At 43.4% G+C, this 20,419-nt stretch overlaps 1 protein-coding gene and 1 non-coding gene across 3 annotated transcripts in view; one reads left to right on the plus strand and one right to left on the minus strand.

The window, feature by feature from the left end:
- Nucleotides 1-20,419, minus strand: part of Herc2 (HECT and RLD domain containing E3 ubiquitin protein ligase 2) — a 183,490-nt gene that overhangs the window by 68,820 nt on the left and 94,251 nt on the right. For both annotated transcript variants that reach the window (XM_040733327.1, XM_040733326.1), the window contains exons 35-52: nucleotides 20,201-20,392; nucleotides 14,379-14,566; nucleotides 13,374-13,566; nucleotides 12,719-12,901; nucleotides 11,116-11,297; nucleotides 10,530-10,677; nucleotides 10,261-10,457; nucleotides 9,705-9,935; nucleotides 8,830-8,968; nucleotides 7,560-7,703; nucleotides 7,137-7,279; nucleotides 6,607-6,874; nucleotides 6,380-6,516; nucleotides 4,992-5,090; nucleotides 3,157-3,325; nucleotides 2,935-3,060; nucleotides 1,867-1,975; nucleotides 1,620-1,759 (exon numbers count right to left, since the gene is read on the minus strand). In XM_040733327.1, coding sequence (XP_040589261.1) covers nucleotides 1,620-1,759; nucleotides 1,867-1,975; nucleotides 2,935-3,060; nucleotides 3,157-3,325; nucleotides 4,992-5,090; nucleotides 6,380-6,516; nucleotides 6,607-6,874; nucleotides 7,137-7,279; nucleotides 7,560-7,703; nucleotides 8,830-8,968; nucleotides 9,705-9,935; nucleotides 10,261-10,457; nucleotides 10,530-10,677; nucleotides 11,116-11,297; nucleotides 12,719-12,901; nucleotides 13,374-13,566; nucleotides 14,379-14,566; nucleotides 20,201-20,392 — 2,988 coding nt within the window. The remainder of the gene's footprint in view (nucleotides 1-1,619; nucleotides 1,760-1,866; nucleotides 1,976-2,934; nucleotides 3,061-3,156; nucleotides 3,326-4,991; nucleotides 5,091-6,379; nucleotides 6,517-6,606; nucleotides 6,875-7,136; nucleotides 7,280-7,559; nucleotides 7,704-8,829; nucleotides 8,969-9,704; nucleotides 9,936-10,260; nucleotides 10,458-10,529; nucleotides 10,678-11,115; nucleotides 11,298-12,718; nucleotides 12,902-13,373; nucleotides 13,567-14,378; nucleotides 14,567-20,200; nucleotides 20,393-20,419) is intronic.
- Nucleotides 17,519-17,621, plus strand: LOC121135067. The gene has a single exon (XR_005872258.1). It is a non-coding gene; the product is annotated as a U6 spliceosomal RNA (small nuclear RNA).

Here is a 20,419-nt window from a genome sequence, read left to right on the forward strand (position 1 = left end):
CAAGTTGAGAACCACTGATGTAGGGTATCAAACTCTGGTCACCCTGAGCCTGTAGTGGCTGAGCAATCCCCCTAAGCAATCACTTAAAAAATAAAAATTAAAAAAAATAGTGCAAAACAATTTTCTCCAAAGAGGATATATAAACAGCTAAAACAATAAACATAAGCACAGACTTGACAAACTGTTCTGTCATTAGGGAAATTCAAGTCAAAAGTCACAAGAAAACCCTTCTTGCCTACTATGAAGGGCATGACAAAAACATAAAGACTTACAAGTGCTACAGAGGGTGTCAAACAGCCAGATGCTGTCACATTGCTAGTGGGTGTGTGAAACAGCACAGCTACTGTTGAAACATCCTGGCAGTAGCTCCAAGGTACACAGCCAATAGTTTAAAACCAAGACGCAAACAGATACTTACACACCAATGTTAATGGCTACAGCATTCACTATAGCCAACATGGAAAACAAATCGTAAATGGGATGAATAGATAAATGGATAAAGCACTTGGTATACACATACTGCGGAAAAGTGTTCCTACCAACTGTGTAAGACACACTCTGATTAAACACCACAACACAGACGAACCCTGAAGACAGTGAGGTAAACTTAGCCTGTAATCAGCAGGACTAAATACTTGACAGATCTGTCTATACCACCTACATAAAGCACACAAATTCATACGCACAGAAAGACAAGTTCACAAGCTAGAGTCATTTGGGGAGAGGGACTATCAACTGAAAAGAGTAACCTCCACAGTAAGATCTGTCTGTGGGCAAGTTCGCGGTACACGTTCTTAACTCCTGACTGATGTGGAGAACCTAGCCCCTTACAGGCGCACCATGGTTAAGGCGGCCCTAGGTGCTAAACGAAAGTAGGCAGAGCGTGCCAGGGACGGGAGAAGGCCAGCGGTGGGAGCAAGTCGTGGGGGAGCAAGCCGAGCGAGCGTGAGAGCAAGCCGAGCGAGCGTGAGAGCAAGCGAGCGTGGGAGCAAGCCAGCAGGCAGCATCCCCTATGGCCTCTGCCTCAGTTCTGCCTCGAGGTTCCTGCCCTGACTTCCATGGATTATGAATGTGTAAACTGCAAAATTAACCCTTTCTTTCCCAAGCTGCTTTTGGTCACGGTGTTTTACCACAGCAATAGGAAGCCTAACTAAGACACCAGGAACAGGGAAGAGAAGATGAGGAAGTTAAATGCGACTGTCTATTTGGACGGACACAAATGGTTTTAGAAATACATAGAAGAGACAGTCGTACAACACCATACTTAATACATTCACTATAAATTTATAATGGCAAATCTTATGCTCTATGTATTTCCTTTCAATAAAAATATATAACACAAATGAAAACTTACACCACCTATGTCCACTGAATCCAACAAAACATGCTCTAGGATTGTGGGGATAATTCTCACATTTCTTCTGGAAATTCAGACAAGCAAACCTTACTACTCTACAAGAAAGAAGTAGGGAAAGGGGGAGGAAATGGATCAGACTGCCCTGTTCTCTAACTGCTCCTTCTACAGCACTCACTGGACACACATGAACCTAGCAGCCAACTTCAGCAGTTAATTCACTGTGGTATGTGATGGAAGACAAAATGTAAGTGCTCAGCTCTACCCGGCTCATTGATCCTGCCGAAAGTATGCCTGGTGTTGTGTTTTTTCGTCTTGAAACAGGCTTCACAAAAATCAAAGTCATCACAATTTCTGCATTTGAATCTGGATCCATTGATAGGGAAAGTCTGACAGCCATCACACCTGTTTTTAAAATAGATAATAAGAAAAGGTGGAGGACATTTCTAATAATTTTAAAGAAAACTCTTCTCCCCCAAACTGATCTAGCAATCACAAAACCAGACACTCACGTGACTCCCGGATGAGTACTGGGTACCAACTCCATTTCAGACAGCAACCCAGTCCAGTGAGACTGCTGGGGGAAGTCCACAATGATGTCTTTCCCATTGGCACTGAAAGCTGACACAGAGCAGAAACTGCCTGAGACACCTTTAAGGTCAACATTAACCTAGAGCTCACCTCCTGTAGCTCTGTGACACTGTGCTATAGTTACTCATAAGAATGCTCCTTTGGAGGTACAAGCTAAGACACTCAGCAGTGAAACAGCATGTAATATCATCCACTAGCTCCAACAGAGGAAGAGTGAGTTAGCTGTGATTACACTGATGAGAAGGTACAGACACTCAATATACTAGTCTCTTTTATTTATCCTTATAATCTCCATAAGAAAAAGTTTTTAATTACAGAAAGTCAAAAATTGCACTTAGTACCTTCATATATTAGGAAATAAAACCATACTCATAATGCTAAACTTTTCACCCTTTAAGAACAACCTTCTGTCAAAACACAGACTTAGCAGCCACAATCGTTTTTGAAACTTTGTTTTGGTCATTTAAGAATCTTTTAAGCAAACAAATAAACAAAAAAGTCTTATAAAAAGTTAAATATAGGGCTCAGAGGTTAAGAGCACTAGCTGCTCTTCCAGAGGTCCTGAGTTCAATTCCCAGCAACCACATGGTGGCTCACAATCATCTGTAATGAGATCTGATGCCCTCTTCTGACCTGCAGGGACACAAGCAGACAGAACACTGAATACATAATAAATAAATCTTTTTTTAAAAGTAAAGTATAAAAGAAGCCATTTGTTCTTGTATAACCTGAGAAGTTCTAACAATAGCCCTAACACTAGCATCCAAATATTTAAAGATAAAATCATCAGGAATGGTGACATGTCTGTTTTCTCTTTACACCAGAATCTGTTTTGTTTAGCCTATTTTCTGTCTGTCATTTCTGTCCTCTTTGTATTCCTCAGACAGACTCACTGAACTTTTGATAGTTTAGTAAAAAGAAACAAATGTTAAATGCGGACACAAATAGGCCCTGATCTTTAACAAAGCACTCTGTTACTTGGCTATTACCTTTCACAAGCCCCACACTCTGATGAGTCACAGATCCCCACTTGTATTTTGGTGTGGTAACCGAAGCTTTGACCCGTACTTTATCACCAATCTTGATGTGACAAGAGGAACTCGGTGGAGGGTAGCCTAAGGATTTCGTTGGCAAACACACTGTGATTAGTGTTCCCTTTCTAGGAACTGTGTCTCTAAGAAACGTAACACATCAACAAGGGATGTGCTCACCTATAAGCTCGACATGAATATATCTAACCCAGTAAGTGCCCCCTTTCTGCTGCCAATCACACTGCACATTAAGGTCATGCAATCCATCTCTATCCAGTTTGATGACTTTTCCCACGTCACCTTCACATACTTCTTCATACGTTCGACAGCATCTAACCATCATTCCCACCTAGAATTGAAATGGAAAGTTCAGTCAAGTACACCTTGCTAAAAGATACAATTTATATAAGTCATATTCTCAATTCTTCAGAAAAAGATTTTATTAAGGACCCAGAAGTAAGCTAAAAGTATTGTGCTGGTTTAGTTTGCCAACTTGACACACATTAGGGTCACCTAAGGAGAGGGAACATTAATTGAGGAGTTGCCTCCATCAGGCTGGCCTGTGGGCATGTCTGTGAGTCATTTTCTTAATTAATGACTGATGCTTGCCCAGCCCACCGTGGCACTGGGGGCAGTGATGTTCCTGAACGAAGGTCTAAGCAAGCTGAACAAGCCATGGGGAGCAAAAACAGTAAGCTGCGTTTCTGCACAGCCTGTCTTCAGTAAGCTGTCTTCAGTAAGCTGTCTTCAGTAAGCTGTCTTCAGTAAGCTGTCTTCAGTAAGCTGCGTCTCTGCACAGCCTGTCTTCAGTAAGCTGTCTTCAGTAAGCTGCGTTTCTGCACAGCCTGTCTTCAGTAAGCTGTCTTCAGTAAGCTGCGTTTCTGCACAGCCTGTCTTCAGTAAGCTGTCTTCAGTAAGCTGCGTTTCTACACAGCCTGTCTTCAGCTCCTGTCCCTACAGTAAGCTGTGTTTCTGCACAGCCTGTCTTCAGTAAGCTGTCTTCAGTAAGCTGTCTTCAGTAAGCTGTGTCTCTGCACAGCCTGTCTTCAGTAAGCTGTCTTCAGTAAGCTGCGTTTCTACACAGCCTGTCTTCAGCTCCTGTCCCTACAGTCTTGCCTTGAGTCCCTGTCCTGGCTTCCCTACTTGACAGTCGGTTATTGGGGCATATAAGCCAAATAAACCTTTTCCTTCTCAAGTAGTTTTGATCAGATGCCTTACCACAGAGGCAGAAAGCAAACTAAGATAAGTAGCATTTAACGTAAGTGGAACCAGATCTCTCTGCGAAAATACATGAGCCTGTATCATCTTCTGACATAAAACACTGCAGCTACAGATTATGGTGTTCACTCTGATCATCAGAAGAGAGTAACAGTTCAAACATAAGTTAATAAATTCATCATGGCGATAATAAGCAACCCAAAGCTCTTAGTTACCTTCAGCAGGCTGTCAATGCATCACCAAGAAAACTGAATAAAGTTCTAATGTTACTGTAAAGAAACATGGTTTATCCTGCCTTTCTGTAATACAACTAGAGATGATTAAAAAAGAAAAAAAATCTATCAAAGAAAACCTGAGCTAATAAATCCACAAGCATTATGTAAGTTAGAAAATCGCCATCACACAGGCCTATAATGGGTCTAGGTTTGTTGAGCTTACTGCAGAAGAAACAAGATGAGCCAGTAACGGACACCTGTCAACATAAGACCCTAGTAAGGCTTCCTACCAAAGTCTCCGCGCAAGTCCAGACGCTCTGCAGTCCTACTTCATGTCCTATTTGAACCTTCCCAGATCTAACCACCATGCCAAGAGCATGCTGCCTCCCTGGTCTCTCCTCATTCTCACGGCAGCCATGTCTTCTAATAAGCAGATTTTATCGGGCCAGCAGAGTGTCTTCCACTCACAGAGTAGCAGCTCCCGGAGAACAGGGACCTCTGTCAACTCCTGCTTAGCATCTGGGAGATGCTCAAGTATTGTCAGATAACAGATGAAGGAGGCTCATTGAACGCAATGCCCACCTGAACGTTCTCTCTCACATACACGGCGTAATCATCATTACTCAGAAAATCAGCACGCTTTTTGTAAGTCTGGCTCTCAGTCACAACAGCACCAGCAGCCTAAAAGATACAAACATATTTGAAAAAAGAAAAGTTGAGAAATACACTTACAAAGGACAATCAGTTGGGCATGGGGGCACATACCTTTATTCCAGGAGGCAGAGACAAATGGATCTCTGGTAGTTTGGGGCCATTCTGGTCTACACAGTGAGTTCCAGGCCAGCCAGAGCTACATAGTCAGACCCTGACCCTACTGAAACACACACACACACACACACACACACACACACACCACACACACACACACACACACACACCACTGAAATCTATAATATGAATAAATGTAGTAGGAAATACTGAGACTGTGGTTTCCTTATAAAAATCTTTCTATCTTAATAGCAATATAGCACAGTATGCAAAATAAATCTATAAAAAATTTAAATATATATTATTATATTATATTAATATTAATGAGTGTTGCCTGCATGTATACATGTACACCACATGCATGCCTGGTGTCACAGAAGACAGATAAAGTTATGTATGGCTGTACGCCACCATGTGGGTGCTGAGAATTGAACACGGGTCTTCTGTAAAAGCAACAAGTACTCTTAGCCATCTTTCTCGGCAAAATGAATCTTAATAGTTTTCAACATACAAATGTTTCCAAAGCTTTTAAAAATAAATTTGACAAAACAATTTTCTCAGATCAAACATCAGTATGTCCCACAAAACATGACTCATTGTTTGCTTAGATGGTTATCTTTGGACTGGCTGTCACTATGTATCCCAGTTTCAGGCTCCTGATTCTTCTGCCTCATTCTCCAAAGTGGCATTACAGGCATGCAGCACCATGCCAGGTATTTTTGTTTTTTAAAGACAGAGGGTATTGCTATGCTTCTAAGGTTAACCTGAAACTTGCTATGTAACACCAACCATCCTTGAACTCATAACCCTCCTGCCACAGAGAGTCCAGCATATTTATTTGTACATTAGCCAGACAATGTCGCAGAGAATGCCTTTGAACTCTGGGGTCAATCAGTCCTTTTGCTTTCATCCTTCAGAGTAACTGTACCTACAAGAGACATGACCTTTCAGTGTTTTCAGTATCTTCTAAAAGCTACCCGACATCACTAAAATTGCTAACAATGGTTTGTCTTAAAGCTAAGAGAAATTTTAATGAAGAAAGCCCAACCATTATCTCAGCAGCAAAACAGACAGCTTTGTAGAACTGTGAGTAAGTCTTGTAGAATCGTTCACAGGGGATGCAGTGTTGCTTAGGGATTGAGAGAAGTAGCACATAAGATAATCATTGTGTAAGACAGGCAGCATACGTGGAAGCCACTGACCACAGGGTAAGGGGTATCGTCCACATCCTCCACCACCTCCTCATCTGAATACTCGTCAGATACTGTTTCTGCATCCGAGAATTCTGTAACCTGGACATCAGAGTGGTCTAGCAGCCACCCAACCAAGGCTTCCACACCTAAGAGCAAAAACACTCAGCTGCCATCAAGACCAATAGCACTGAACCTCAACCCTACAAGCAAGCAAGCATGAAAAGAGAAAGTCGCACCAGGCAGACCAGATGCATTCCCAGAGGTGCCGGTGAGTGACTTCAGAGCAAACTCTATACTCTTCCTGGGGAACCCCATCTCCATGAGCTGTGCCACAATAGGCAGAGCCGGGGCCGGTGACTGTCTGCGTTTCTTCGCCCTGGCAAGATGGACGTGCTGTGCGGAGACTGGGGTCGTGGCCTCACTGGAGCTGCAGTCTTCACACCCTGGACTTGAAGGATGTGTGGACTCCACAGCCAAGCACTGACAGAGGGCCAAAGCAGCAGCCTGGGGAGACAGAGACGGATAGTGGGAGTGTCCCCGTCTGAGAAGCAAGCGACCGGCATCGTCTACGGCCTGTTCTGCAAAAAGCACAGGCTCACACGTGCATCTCCAAATGAAGTAATAAGACATGTTAGAGAAGGGAAAGCAAGCAGGCACAGGAAAAGAACTGGAGTCAAGTCTGCTGCCGACCGCTTCAGTGCAGAGCTAGTCGGTCATTCACAACGAAGGGTACTGAACTGAAACTGCCAAGGTTAGACAAGTGTACCTCAAGCTCCTGTTTGTCAAATATAGCTTTCACAGGAGATGGCTGGGTGGCCGAGGACAGTAACTGCTGCAGGAGGATCATTGGAGGCTGTGGCCCTTCAGGTGACATGTCCCCAAGGTCAGGGGATGCAGCTGCTCCATCATCTGAATTTGAAAACAAAATGTGTACATTCTACTTTTCAGCTGCCAACATCTCTACTAAGGTAATGCACTGGCCCACCTGTACCTTTCACAGCCAGGCACGAGAGTTCCTCAGAACACCCCATCCCTCAGACACACAGATCTTGTAAGATGACAACTGCATTTACAGTTGGTGACTAGCAGTCAGGCCACATACAAGACACCTGTAGTCTCCTTTTATGAACTGCTTATTCATCTACTTGGTATATTTTCTACTAGACGACCTTCCTTTGTTAGAAGATACCTGCATGAAGAGTTCCAGTCTCCTGGACAGCTGGCTGAGACAGTATCTGCCTTAGTTTGTCTTGGTGGGAAAGCAGTGCCCGTCCTGCTTTCAGGACGTACAGCTTCAACTGCTGGCTCCGCAGCAGGTCCAAGTCTACTTGTCCTACGGAACAAAAGAACCCAGTAAGAACCACACATCCAGCCCAGTCTCTCCTCTTCACCAACCATGCTATCTATCTCTGCAACAAGAAGGCCACGACACACCTTTCAGGAATGAGCTAATCACACACAATTATTGTCACTGAGGAAGAGCTAAGTGACATCTTCTGACCCCTAGGTCTTATTCCTTCCATCCTAGTGGGCTGAACTGAAGACTAGAACCACATCATTAGATGTTTCCCAATGACTAAAATTCCAACCGGACACAAAAAAAAATTTTCATATTTGCTTGCAATATTCCTAGGAGGAGCTCTGTCAGATGCACGTAGTTTAGCTAAAGCCAGTTCCCTAGAATGAGCTCTCTGATCCAGTGACGTGAAGCCACGCCACATTTGTCTGCCAGCAGACCAAGGACCACAAGATGGTCTGTGCAGGGGAGGAGCAACTTTCCTAAGCAGGGATGCAGGAGGCCTTGTGACAGCACAGCAAGTGTAGCTTCAGAGAATGAAATTATAGGAGCCTTGGGCACTAAGCCTGGACCAATGGGCAGAAGCATTTGCTCACCATGATGAGAAAACGGAGGCAAATGGGAGGAAGCAGGCTGAAGTCGAGGCTAACAGCTGTGCATATCCACAGGCCCTCCATTTAGAGTTGTGAACTGCAGACTCAAGGTTAAATGTTGGCGCAACAACAACAAATATGGAGAGTCAGCTGGGGGAGTATGCTCAAATGATAGACAGAATGAGCTGGGAGTTACAAGGAGACCACAGGAGTCCACTGGTATAAAGAGCAAGAGCAGTCAGAGAACCACAAGGCCCAAAGGGAAGAAAGGGTTAAGACAAAGTTCCTGAAGGGCTGACTCTGAGGATGCCATGAGTGGAGAGCCAGCAGAGGAGAAATGCACCCAACATCCTAAAAGTCTGCTAAGAGTAAACCCTGGCAGTCAGAAGTGATGGGATTCCAACCAGGAGGCCAAAGGCCGCCTGGCAAGCATCTTATAGTCCTCACTGCAGAGTAAGTGCTACGTCCACGTGACCTCCGAGGCTCCAGCAGTCACAGGAACCCACTCTGACCAAGGGCCAGCAATGCTGGCTCAGATGACTTCACCAAGGGACACTGTGCGTACTGACCTGCGAAGGCCTGTTTCGCTGATTTCTTTGTTTTGTGCTTTTCCAATTTGCTTCCAGCAAGGTTCACCAACTCAGCCCAGACAGAAAGCATGGGCTCCGTGAAAGGCAGATTGTTTACGCTGAAGGCCACAGCGGGGAGCTGAAGAAAGGGCACAGAAGCCTTCAGAGAGTTGCTGAGTTTAAATAAGAGGACTCCAAGTAATGTCCTACCTGAGAATAAGTCTAAAAGATACTACAAGAAGATAAAAGTATATCTGTAACAGGTATAATCTACACCAATGTTTTCATTACCACTTTGTCAACAATGATACATCATGGTCGAAGCTATAATCTAAGACATTTTCTGTACATTCCAAATTTTCCACGTGTATTTATTCCTATTACAATCAAAAATGTATTTTATAAAAAAATTATAGTCAAATTGCACTAGGGTTATATCAGAATTATATAAACCATCTCTACTGCCCCTAAGTCATGGGTTTATGTTATAGTAGCAAGTTAAGCTAAAGCATTCAACATGATTAAAATGTACTTTTCTAACTAAAGATTTTTTTAAGAAATAATTTTAGAAGTCAAATTATTCAATAAAAATACACTTTAGAACTCCTACTTTATTCTACTTTAAATACTTAAAATTGCCTTATAAGTTGGCAATCCTTTTTTATGTCTATGAGACTAAAAGTCTCCTGGCTGTATGCTCGCTATGAGACAGGCCTTTCTTAGGAGTACCAACTAGCAAAGGAAGGAAGAGAGTAACTCCTGATTCACATAGCTCCCTGGAAGGCAACATAAAGCACAGGCTCTTCTGAGGTCTAACAGTACAAGACAGTTTCAGTGCCATCCCTAACACTGGAGAGCTGGGCAAAGCTACATACCGGTTTGAGCTGATTCAACGGGCAAACTCGGGACATCCGCATGTCACAGAACTGCACAGTGATTCTGCCCTTTGGGGTGATGCGAGTCACTGTACCCTCTCCAAACTCATCATGCGTGACCTGGCCTCCCAGGCGCAGTCGGCCATCGATCCCTCCGATCACAGCCAGGACTGCCATGAGGCCCCCCACCTCAATGTTCTCAGAGTCTGGGAAGTAGTCCTCTAACAGGGCCTAGGGCAGAAGGGAGACAGCAAGCGTGAAGAGAGACTCCCTCAGAGCTGCCTGTCCTTATGAGTTTAGCTGAACTTCAGTCACTCCATCTCATCTACTATTTATAAACGTGTCTGAGGAAACAGCATCTCACTACATTGTGCCAGACTTGAAAGCTCAAGCAAACCTTCTGCAGCTGGGCCTACAGGCATAGCCCGGCCTCCTCTCTGAACTGCTAACCTCTTCAATAACTGTTTCCATTAAAATGCCCTTACATGAATACTGGAACACAAATGCTTTGTGTCTTAAAAGATAATCTGAGAGCTTTCTGGAGACATGAACACACCCTTTCTGAGGGCTTTCCAGAGCAGCTGTGTGTGACAGAGCAGAGCTGGGAGTTGATGTACTTGTTGATGAGGCCATTCCACTGGGTCAGGGAGTGCAGAGTGCGCAGCAGACCCACCACCTCTTCAGCCAGGGTGCTGCTGTGGGTGGCGGTCAAGGAGGCCTGTGGCCGGGCCCTCCGCTTCCTCGATGTGGATTCTGCAGCACAGAGAAAAACCATGCTGCACACTGCTCGTCAGACAGGGCTATCAAGGAAGGGCAGTCACTCACCTCTCAGTAATGGGACATCAGAAGAACAGGTAGTGAGCAAACTGCCCAAGAAGCCAAACAGCTTTTCCACAAGACACTTCATGTCCCCCGCCCTTTCTGTCTTGTCCCATGACGGAAGGACTGCTTGTAGTAAGTGAACAGCTAAGATCTGACCGAAGACATCATAAAATGACAATGGCAAAAGAAGACATCAGACGGCTTTCCCTTCTCTTTACTTTTACCCCTTATAAAATTAACCATGTACAACTTTGTCATTCATTGACTAATCAAGCCGGTTAACAGGAAAGAGTATCAGGAACTCAAAATGTATGTGTGTTAAGTGAAAGTGTTATTTAAACTTAATTCTTGACAACCACTTCAATGGGGCAGATGAGAGCAGTTGTGAAAAAGGAAATAAACTTACTTAGCAACTTAAGGAACTGCAGTAATCAAGAACCTCAGCAGCCCAAACCAGAAGATCTGTCTACTCTGTTTTACTTGTTGCTATTTTCTACATTCACTGCTCAATAAAGAAACAAAGCAACAAGGTTGGGGAGCTTCGGACCCCTATCTCTCAGTGAGCTGGGTTTTGCTGGCAGCACATTACCTGCCTCTGCAGTGAGGCAGCAGTGAAGGGTGCATGCCCCTCCACAATCTTCATGAGCAGAGTAATCCACCTTGGGGAGCTGAGGGCACCACAGGCCTGCGGGGTGAGGGCAATGCTCCGGACGAAGCCCAGCGTACACCAGCTCCGGTGCTGCTCCCTGCACACCAGTCTGTCTGGGGGAGCTGCCAGAGGAGACAAAACACGCCTCAGCCAAGACTCTAGACATCAAAGCATGAGCACAGCCCTTACACCTAAATAACCTACCAACTCATTTGGGGCAAGAAGCTACTTTATAAGGGACTATGTGAGGGGAGTGGAGGAAAGCTTTTAAGTTAGCTCAACAACCATGTGACAGCATTTTTTTAAAGCTTTAAAGTAAATGTAACCTAAATTAGTCAATTTATTTATACTGTTTCTAAGCAATATAATATGTAATTCCAACAGCAGTAACTTACAATCTGCATCTATTATACTTGTTAATCTCATGTGCCTCAAATGTCCCCATGATTCCATTTTGATCCACATCATAAAATGCCCAGACCAAGTTTACTTAATTTTTTTCTTATGTAGCCAGAACACATGATCCTACCTCTACTTCTCTTTAATGCTAGGATTAAAGGGACATGCTAATATAACAGTAAGAATAAGGTTTGCTGTCTCTCCTGGCTTCCCAGTCTCCAAAGGACATGTCCCCTTTCCCACTCTCTCTCAAGCAAGGATGTGATGTCTGAGGTCTGAGTTCCCATGGGACTCTGCTGGGACCCTCCCAGATCCAACTGCAGCAACAGCAACAGCGGCAGCTTACCTTCCCACTAGCCCGTGTTGCCTTCCTGCCCTCCAAGCTCACTAGGACCCATAAGACATGGCTCACATACTAACATTCACATATTCACTTAGACACTAACTCATCTAATTCCTGAGAACTACTCGCATACTCACACATGTTCTCACCTCACCACTACTGCAATCACTAGTAGAATCATAATCCCACAATCCCCATCTCTCTCTCTCTCTCTCTCTCTCTCACACACACACACACACACACACACACACACACACACACACAGAACAAGCCCACACCTTCACCACTACTGCAATCACTAGTAGAATCATAATCCCACAATCCTCATCTCTCTCACACACACACAGAACAAGCCCACACTTTGCATGCACTCCTACATGCATCCCTCAAGTAAGTTAGACTCAATACGGTCAACTCGTATCCTTGTAGAAAGTAAATCTGAAAACACATGCACACAAACACACCCGTGCAGAGGAACGTGTAAACACGATGAAAAAGACCAGGTTGGTACATATGCATACAAGCCAAGAAATGCCAAGCAAACCGCCAATACTAGAGAAGCCTAGAACAGACTCTCCCCGGTAGCCTCAGGAGGAGGCAGACTGAACAAGGCTTTCTGTGGTTTACTGCACTTGGTTTCTAATGCCACAGTTAAGAGCAGCCACAGGAACCTTACTGCATGAACCCTCACACACTTTGACTCACATTCTCACATGCACTCGCCCACAAACACACAAATATGAGGGGTCACACACAGGCACCGTGCTGAGTATCTGTGGCCCATAGTTACTCATTTCATACAGGGCTTCTCCGTTGTCCCGCTTTCCACAAGCATGCGCAGCAGCCCACACAAAGTCTTGGTAGCCTCGCTCTGCATGACGTCAGCATGAACTCCCACAGAGAGACACAGAGTTTGCAGTAAGTTAATAATGCTGGTCAGCATCATCGCTGTGGGGTGAATGTTCCTTTCACCTTGTTCAGCTTCTGAAAAGGAGGGTGGAAATAAGAGATGATACTCCCAAATAAAATCGTCTGTGTGTCTGCGGATGTCATTTAAGATATTTAATACTACCTTTTTTTTTCTTTTCAAAGACAGGGTCTCATTATGTTGCCCATCCTAACTCAAATCCCTGGGTTCAAGAGATGCTCCTGTCTCCCAGCCTCCTGCCACTGCACCTGGCTAACCCTCTCATTTCTGTTCCCTCTTTGCTCAAAGGAAATGAGATCCACAAGGCAAGAGGCACCAGGAAGTATGGAATAAGGCTGGAGATGATCAGTTTGCCTGGTTACTAGATCGAGCCCTTTTGTACACCTACACCAGAACCATGCATTTAAAGTGCGGACAGAGCAATGTCTTCACATGAATCTTGGCCACTGACTAACTTTCCAGAGGGAAATGACAGCTATCCAACACATGAACAATTTGCCAAGCTAAAAGGATTTCTGAGTCCCCCACCAGAGTCATCCTCGGTGTCCGAGTCCTCTGCAGACGGCTGTGATGACACTGGCAGCTCCGCCAACTTGAGGTCATACTTTCCTTCTTTCCCCATCCTGTACGAGTTAGTGCTGCCTGTGTCCCACTGGACCCTGATCCAGCCGTCCTCTCCCAGCTCACCAATTACGCGGCCTAGGCCCGGCGGAGGCCCATCCTAAAAGAAAAACAAAGCAAAGACCAGGTAAGAGGCTGTGTCCTGTTCTAGACCCACTGTGGTTCCTCCACTAATTCTGCACACTGATTTTCTGTCAGCCTCCTCCTGATCCAAACATAACTGAAAAGTGTACAGATTATATATCATTCATTTATTTTGGTGGGTAGGGGTGGAGGGATAGAGACAGGGTTTCTCTGTGCAGCCCTCGATGTCCTGGAACTCACTAAGCAGACCAGGCTGGCCCCAAAATCAAGAGATTACCTGCCTCTGCCTCCCAAGTGCTGGGATTAATGGCGTGAGCCACCGCTGCCCAGCAATCATATCATTTTTAAATGCCATGAAATCACATGCTCGTTTTCCTTTACCAAGGAAATATGAGGAAAGGAGAGAATTCTCTCAACTAGGTGATACTCTGAACAAATGCATTAGTGAGTGTCCCAGCAATCAAACTAGTCTCTCTGATGACCTCAGTCACTTCCTAAGAGTGAGAGCCTAGACCCAAGAGCAACATTCTGACAACCATTCCAAAGAGGAAAGCTGTTGACAGGATCCTATTACCTCATCTCAGACAATTTCATTTCTAAGAACACGGTGACAAAATTCATGCTTAGCAGTACAGCTGAAAAAATATACATGACATCCTGGAAAGGAAAATATTGTCCTAATGTCTTTTGCCTCTATTTTATTGCTCAGAAATCAACAACTAAGTCATCTACTAATCTTGCAGGTCCTGAGTTCAGGCAGCCACCTATTCTAGCTTCTACTGATGGCTGCGTTAGATGTGCTAAGATGTTAATGAGATCTCTGAATACCTGGTCACCCCACTTCCAGTCCACGCCCCTCATGACCCTGGCTCCAATCTTCATCACAGCAGCCAGTTCTGGCCCTGAGACGGGGAGTTGAACAGGAGCAGTCTCCTTCCTTGTTTCTTCCAGCACTGTAGCAGAGGCTCCCCGGGAAGAAGCACACATGTCTTCCTCAACACTGTCACAAGTAGGACCTACAGAACATCAAACAACAGCTGAGCCTGGAATTGGCTGCAATGTCCTGTTTGTTACTCTTTAAAGTCGTGTCTAGATTATTTATGTGTAAATACATTTCTGGGTGTGGGACAGTACTGTTGGTGAGGTGGCAGCATGAGGCTGAAAGAGGGCACCCAATGTCCTGGAGCTGGGGCCACAGCCCTTGTAAACCAACAGACATGGGTGCTGGGAGCTGACTGAACTCAGGTCCGCAGCTGCAGGGTAACGGCTCTTTCCACAGCAGAGCCATCTTTCCAGTAAGTTTCTGCTTTGATTTTCCTTTTCTTTTTCTTTTGTTTGTTTGTTTGGTTTTCAAGATAGGGTTTCCTCTGTGTAGCCTTGGCTGTCCTGGAACTCACTCTGTTGACCAGGCCCACCTCTGCCTCCCCAGTACTGGGATTAAAGATGTGTGCCGCCACCACCCAGTCCAATGTCTTACTTTTAATAGACACATCAGTAGATGTGGTGACACATCATATAATCCTAACACTAAAGAGGATTGTGAGTTCAAAGAAGACTGGTCTACACAGAAGGACCCTGACACAGTCAGACATGTGCATACACATACATACATACACACACACACACACACACACTCACACACACACCACAAAGATCATGAAGAACTGATCAGCAGTAAGTTTAAGGAACTTAGACCCACTTAAGCACCACACATAAGGCAACCAAGTTCATAAAAGAAACACTACTACAGCTAAAATCACACAATGATGGTGGGTGACTTCACTTTAAAACTCAACTCTTGCAAATAAATGGGTCATCCAGACAAAAACTAAATAGAAAAATGTTGGAGCTAAATTATGTCATAAATAAATGCACCTAGGAGATATTTACAGAACATTTTACCCAAAGACAAAAGAATATACCTTCTTCTCAACAGTTCATGGAACTTTTTCCAAAACTGACCACCTACTTGAACTTAAAGCAAGTCTCAAAAGACACAAGAAAATTAAAATAACACCCTGCATCCTATTTGACCACCAAGAATTAAAGTTGGATATAAACAACACCAAAAAAGCATAAAGCATACAAACCCATGGAAACTGAACAACTCACTATTGAATGAAACATTGGTCAAGACAGAAATTGAGAAAGAAGCCAGGTGGTGGTGGCGCACGCCTTTAATCCCAGCACTCGGGAGGCAGAGGCAGGCGGATCTCTGTGAGTTCGAGGCCGGGCTGGACTGACAGCCTCAAAAACAATACAGAGAAACCCTGTCTCGGAAAACCAAAAAAAAAAAAAAAGAAAAAGAAAAAGAAAAAAATTGAGAAAGAAATTTAAAAATTTTTGGAGTTGAATGAAAATGAAAATACAACATATCCAAATATATGAGACTCAGACGAAGGTAGTTCTAAAAGGCAAGGTATAGGACCAATTGGCTACATGTTAGTAGTATCTTAATGACATACCTGAAAGATCTAGAACAAAATGAAGAAATAACACTCAAACGTAGTAAATGGCAAAAACTAATCAAACTGCAGGCAGAAATTAATAAACTGCTAACAAACACTACCACCACCAACAACAAAAGCACAATTAAATCAATGAAATGAGTTAATTCTTAATGAAAATCAGTAAGATTTTAACTTTCCAGGCAATGGTGGTGTACGACTTTTAATCCCAGCACTCAGGAAGCAGAGGCAGACAGATCTCTGCTACAAGCCAATAGATCCCACAGTAATTACACAGTCATCATCTCATGAGACAACCCAGAAGAACTAAGAATCTTCTAGATTAAACCAGGACACAAATCCCCCCTTGTTCTTCTAGCTCTTTGAAGGCTGAATTTACTAGGGGTGTGAATAAATACGTGACAAGAATAAAGACGATTTATACTTATTTTTACTTTATTTTTCAGACTGAGACCCACAAAAGCACCATCTCCAAAGATGATAAAGGGGACAGTTACAATTACAACAGTGTGCACTATAAAGACTACAGATTTTATTTTATTTCTGTAAACTATAAAACCATAACAGTAAAAATGCAATAGAACCAAAGTTAGTAGAAGAAAAAAGAAAGCTCAGAAGAGAAACAAATGAAATAAACAGAAAAACTAGAGGATCAATAAAACCAAAAGTATGGATTCCTTAAGAAAAAAAGGAGAAACAGATACAAATAAGTAAAGTCAGAAAAGGCTATAAGAAAAATACTCCCAGTGGGAAAAAAAATGGAACTATTATAAACCACTTTAAAGATACCTAGCAACATACAAATTACACCTGAAGTGACTAGGAAGGAACAGAAAATCCACAAACTATAATAAAAGAGACAGAATCACAAAGTGCAGGTCCATAAGGCTTAACAGGTGAATTCTATCAAACATTTAAAGAAAAACTAAAAATTCTTAAACTCTTCTAAAAACAGAACATTAGGGAACACTTCCTAATCTGTTCGATTTAGTCATTATTATCCTGGAAACTGTCAAACTCTAAAGTACTGCTGAAGGAAATTAAACTCTTGACAATAAATATACTTGTATTCATAGAATGGATGTCAATCTATTACAATGGAAATAACCCAAGGTGATCTACAGACTCAATAGCATCCTTAAAACAACTCCAAGACCTTTTACAGATATACCAAAACCAGCTCTAAAATTCCACATAGAAGTGCAAGTGAACCAAAAACGCAAAACAATCTCTAGAAAAAAAAGTCAGAAGACTAACAGTCTCAACTTCAGAACTCACTACAAAGCTACAATGTTCAAAACAGTGCTGGGTCACCACAGTAATGATAAGCACATGAAGCAATTGACCAGAAATGGGAGTCCAGTCAAATGGTTTTCCAAGACCAGGGGGAGAGGGGGGTAGTTTGCAACAAATGGTACTGGAGTAAATAAACAATAAAAACTTTAAAATCCAGGACATGTGAATGTATAAAATGTTTACCTACAAGTACAATAGACATGCTTGCTTTGGCAGTAAATATACTAAAACCATAACAATACAGAGAAGATTAGTAGGGTCCCTGGGCAGGAATGACCCACAAATTTATAAAGCATTCCGTATTTTTAACATCTGCCACATAACTGTAGCTAAGGGTCAGGAAAGGCTGAGCAAGAGGGAATAAATATTGTGCGAGCCAAAGGAACAAGAAGTCTGCCAGTGAGACGGCACATCCTAGGAAACTCAGGGACACCTCGACAAGGCTGCTGCCTAACCCTAGCAGAGCACCAGGGAACACTGAGAGTGGGAGGAACAGTCTTCCCAGGAACAGCCCACAATTCCTTACACAATACCAAATGGTCAGCCCCGAAACCCTACACACACAAGTAACACTATACACACTGAACGGGTGGTATTTACACACTTAGCAATGTACGTATGGGGGGAGTGCGTGTGTAACAACAATTAAAGAAAAAGCCAATGAATTTGAAAAGGAGCACGGAAGGATACATAAAAGGTCAGAGGGAAAAAACATAAGGGAAAATTACATGACCACATTTTAATTTTTAAGATGCACAAAAGACCTACATAAATAAAGCCTAGAGAAGAAATAATAGATAGTTTTTATGTGCCTTAGTCTTGGCAACAGCTTCTTGGTAATGACAGAAGACTGTAAGAGCCAGAACAGAGAGAAAACTAGGTGGACCATCACAATGAAAAACTGTGCATCAAAGGAAAATAAAATCCACAGGGCAGGAGAATTTATCCTCAAATCATACAGCATCTGTCAAAGGTCTATAAATTTGAAAAAGTCTAGCATCCAGGGAATTTTTGGAAGAGCTTGAGGACTATTAACTCTTCTTTAAGTGTGTGGTTGATATTTGTGATACTTTTCTTCCTTACTAGTTTTTTGAGACAGGGTTTCTCTATGTAATATCATTTGCTGTACTGGAACTCACTTTGAAGATCAGGCTGGCCTCGAACTCACAAAAGATCCACCTGTGTCTGCCTCTTGGGTGCTGGAATTAAAGGGATATGACACCACACTAGCTTATGTAATGCTTTTAGCTGGTACTCCTACAACTCAGTAACAAAAAGACAAAGAATCCAACTCATCAAAAGAAAAAAGAAAAACTGGGGGCTGGAGAGGTGGCTCAGTGGTTATGGGCTCTTGAATGTTCTTCCAGAGGTCCTGAGTTCAACTCCCAGCAACCGCATAGTGGCTCACAACCACCTGTAATGGGATCAGATTCCTCTTCTGCTGTGCATGAAGACAAAGCACTCATATACACAAAATACATGAATAAATGTATTTTATGTTTTTAAAAAAAACTGGCAAAGGACCTATGGGACCCTTGGCAGTGGATCACTGTTTATCCCTGGAATACAAACAGACATCGTGTGTCCATAGCACAAAGAGGGACTCTTAGGGGAGTGCCTGGACCCTGCTCTGAGTGAAATGACAGACTCTAGATATCCCCTATGTGGAAGGAAGTGGTGATAGGGTGAGAGGATGGGGAGGAAGGTGGGGGTGCGGGAGGAGGGGAGGGAGAGGGAACTGGGATTGACATGTAAAACAAGCTATTTTAAATTAATAAAAAGAAAAGAAAAAAATTTAAAAACTGGCAAATGACATTTCTGAAAGATGTAAACAGACAACAATGTCATTTGTCATTAGTTGAAAGGCAAACCAAAAACCACTAGAGAGAACTTCAGTGGAAGGCCTTGATCAAAATACAACAAAGCTGCCAAAGACCCAGACAAGCGGGACTTGCATGTGGGAGCCAGTGTGCAACTCAGTGGAGGTCTTGGAGCATGAGTCACTCAAAGTGGGACACCATAGCCCTGGGCACAAGTGCAGCAGGAAGCAATGCATTAATATTTACCACGGCAAGCCCAGTACCCACATTCTGGGTGCAGGCAGGGAATCTCTGTGATCATGGACTTCCAGCCCAAGCAGGGCTACATAGAGAATATCTTTTATAAAAGCACATGAAAGAAGCCAATTAGCAGAAAAACTAGAACTCTCTCCCTACTGAGACTACATGTAACAGAGCACTGCACAAAAGTTGCATACTGTAAGACTATCCCTATTTGCCCAGTACGGGTGCCATCCATACTCTTACATTCCCCAACATTATGGCTCACTAGTGCTCATTACAGCTCAAAAATACGTTCTTAATAAACTATTTGGGCCGGGCGGTGGTGGCGCACGCCTTTAATCCCAGCACTCGGGAGGCAGAGGCAGGTGGATCTCTATGAGTTCGAGGCTAGGCTGGACTGACAGACTCCAAAACAATACAGAGAAACCCTGTCTCGTAAAAAAACCAAAAAAATAAAAAATAAATAAACTATTTGGTTTCTCTCATCTGTATGTTCCTACTCAGATTTCTTGTTCCAGTTATTAAACAATCTGGAAATACCAGTGGGTGGCCCCAAATACAGTATCCACCTGTAACATTACCACCTGACCTCAGTGTTCTACTCCTTTTATAATCAAAAAAACCAGAAACAAGTATTCAAGATTTACATACAAACACTCCTAGCAAAACTGCTCACTAGTGTGTGTGTGTGTGTGTGTGTGTGTGTGTGTGTGTGTGTGTGTGTGTGTGTGTGTGTGTGTTGGTGTTGCTGCTGCTGCTGCTGTTAAGGAGAAAAGGTAAAAGTCGTCTTTTTCTAAAGGATCCAAAGCCAGAGTCAACCTACCGATCAGCCTCAGCGCTGTCTGTGTGAGGGCCAGTGTGCCCGAGTTGAGCAGGAGGTCAAGGTTGTTTGCACCATGCTGCAGAGTGAGCATGCTGAGCATCACCAGAAGAAACCGAGCTTGTGGGATGGTCCCCAGACTTGGTCCCGCCAGGTTCTCATTGGTAATGGTTTGTAAGGGGACAGGTTGAATACCTAGTAAGCATTGACATTCATTTGAAT

Source organism: Mesocricetus auratus, unplaced genomic scaffold (assembly GCF_017639785.1).
Source record: "Mesocricetus auratus isolate SY011 unplaced genomic scaffold, BCM_Maur_2.0 Super-Scaffold_100030, whole genome shotgun sequence".
Classification (NCBI taxonomy): Eukaryota; Metazoa; Chordata; class Mammalia; order Rodentia; family Cricetidae; genus Mesocricetus; species Mesocricetus auratus.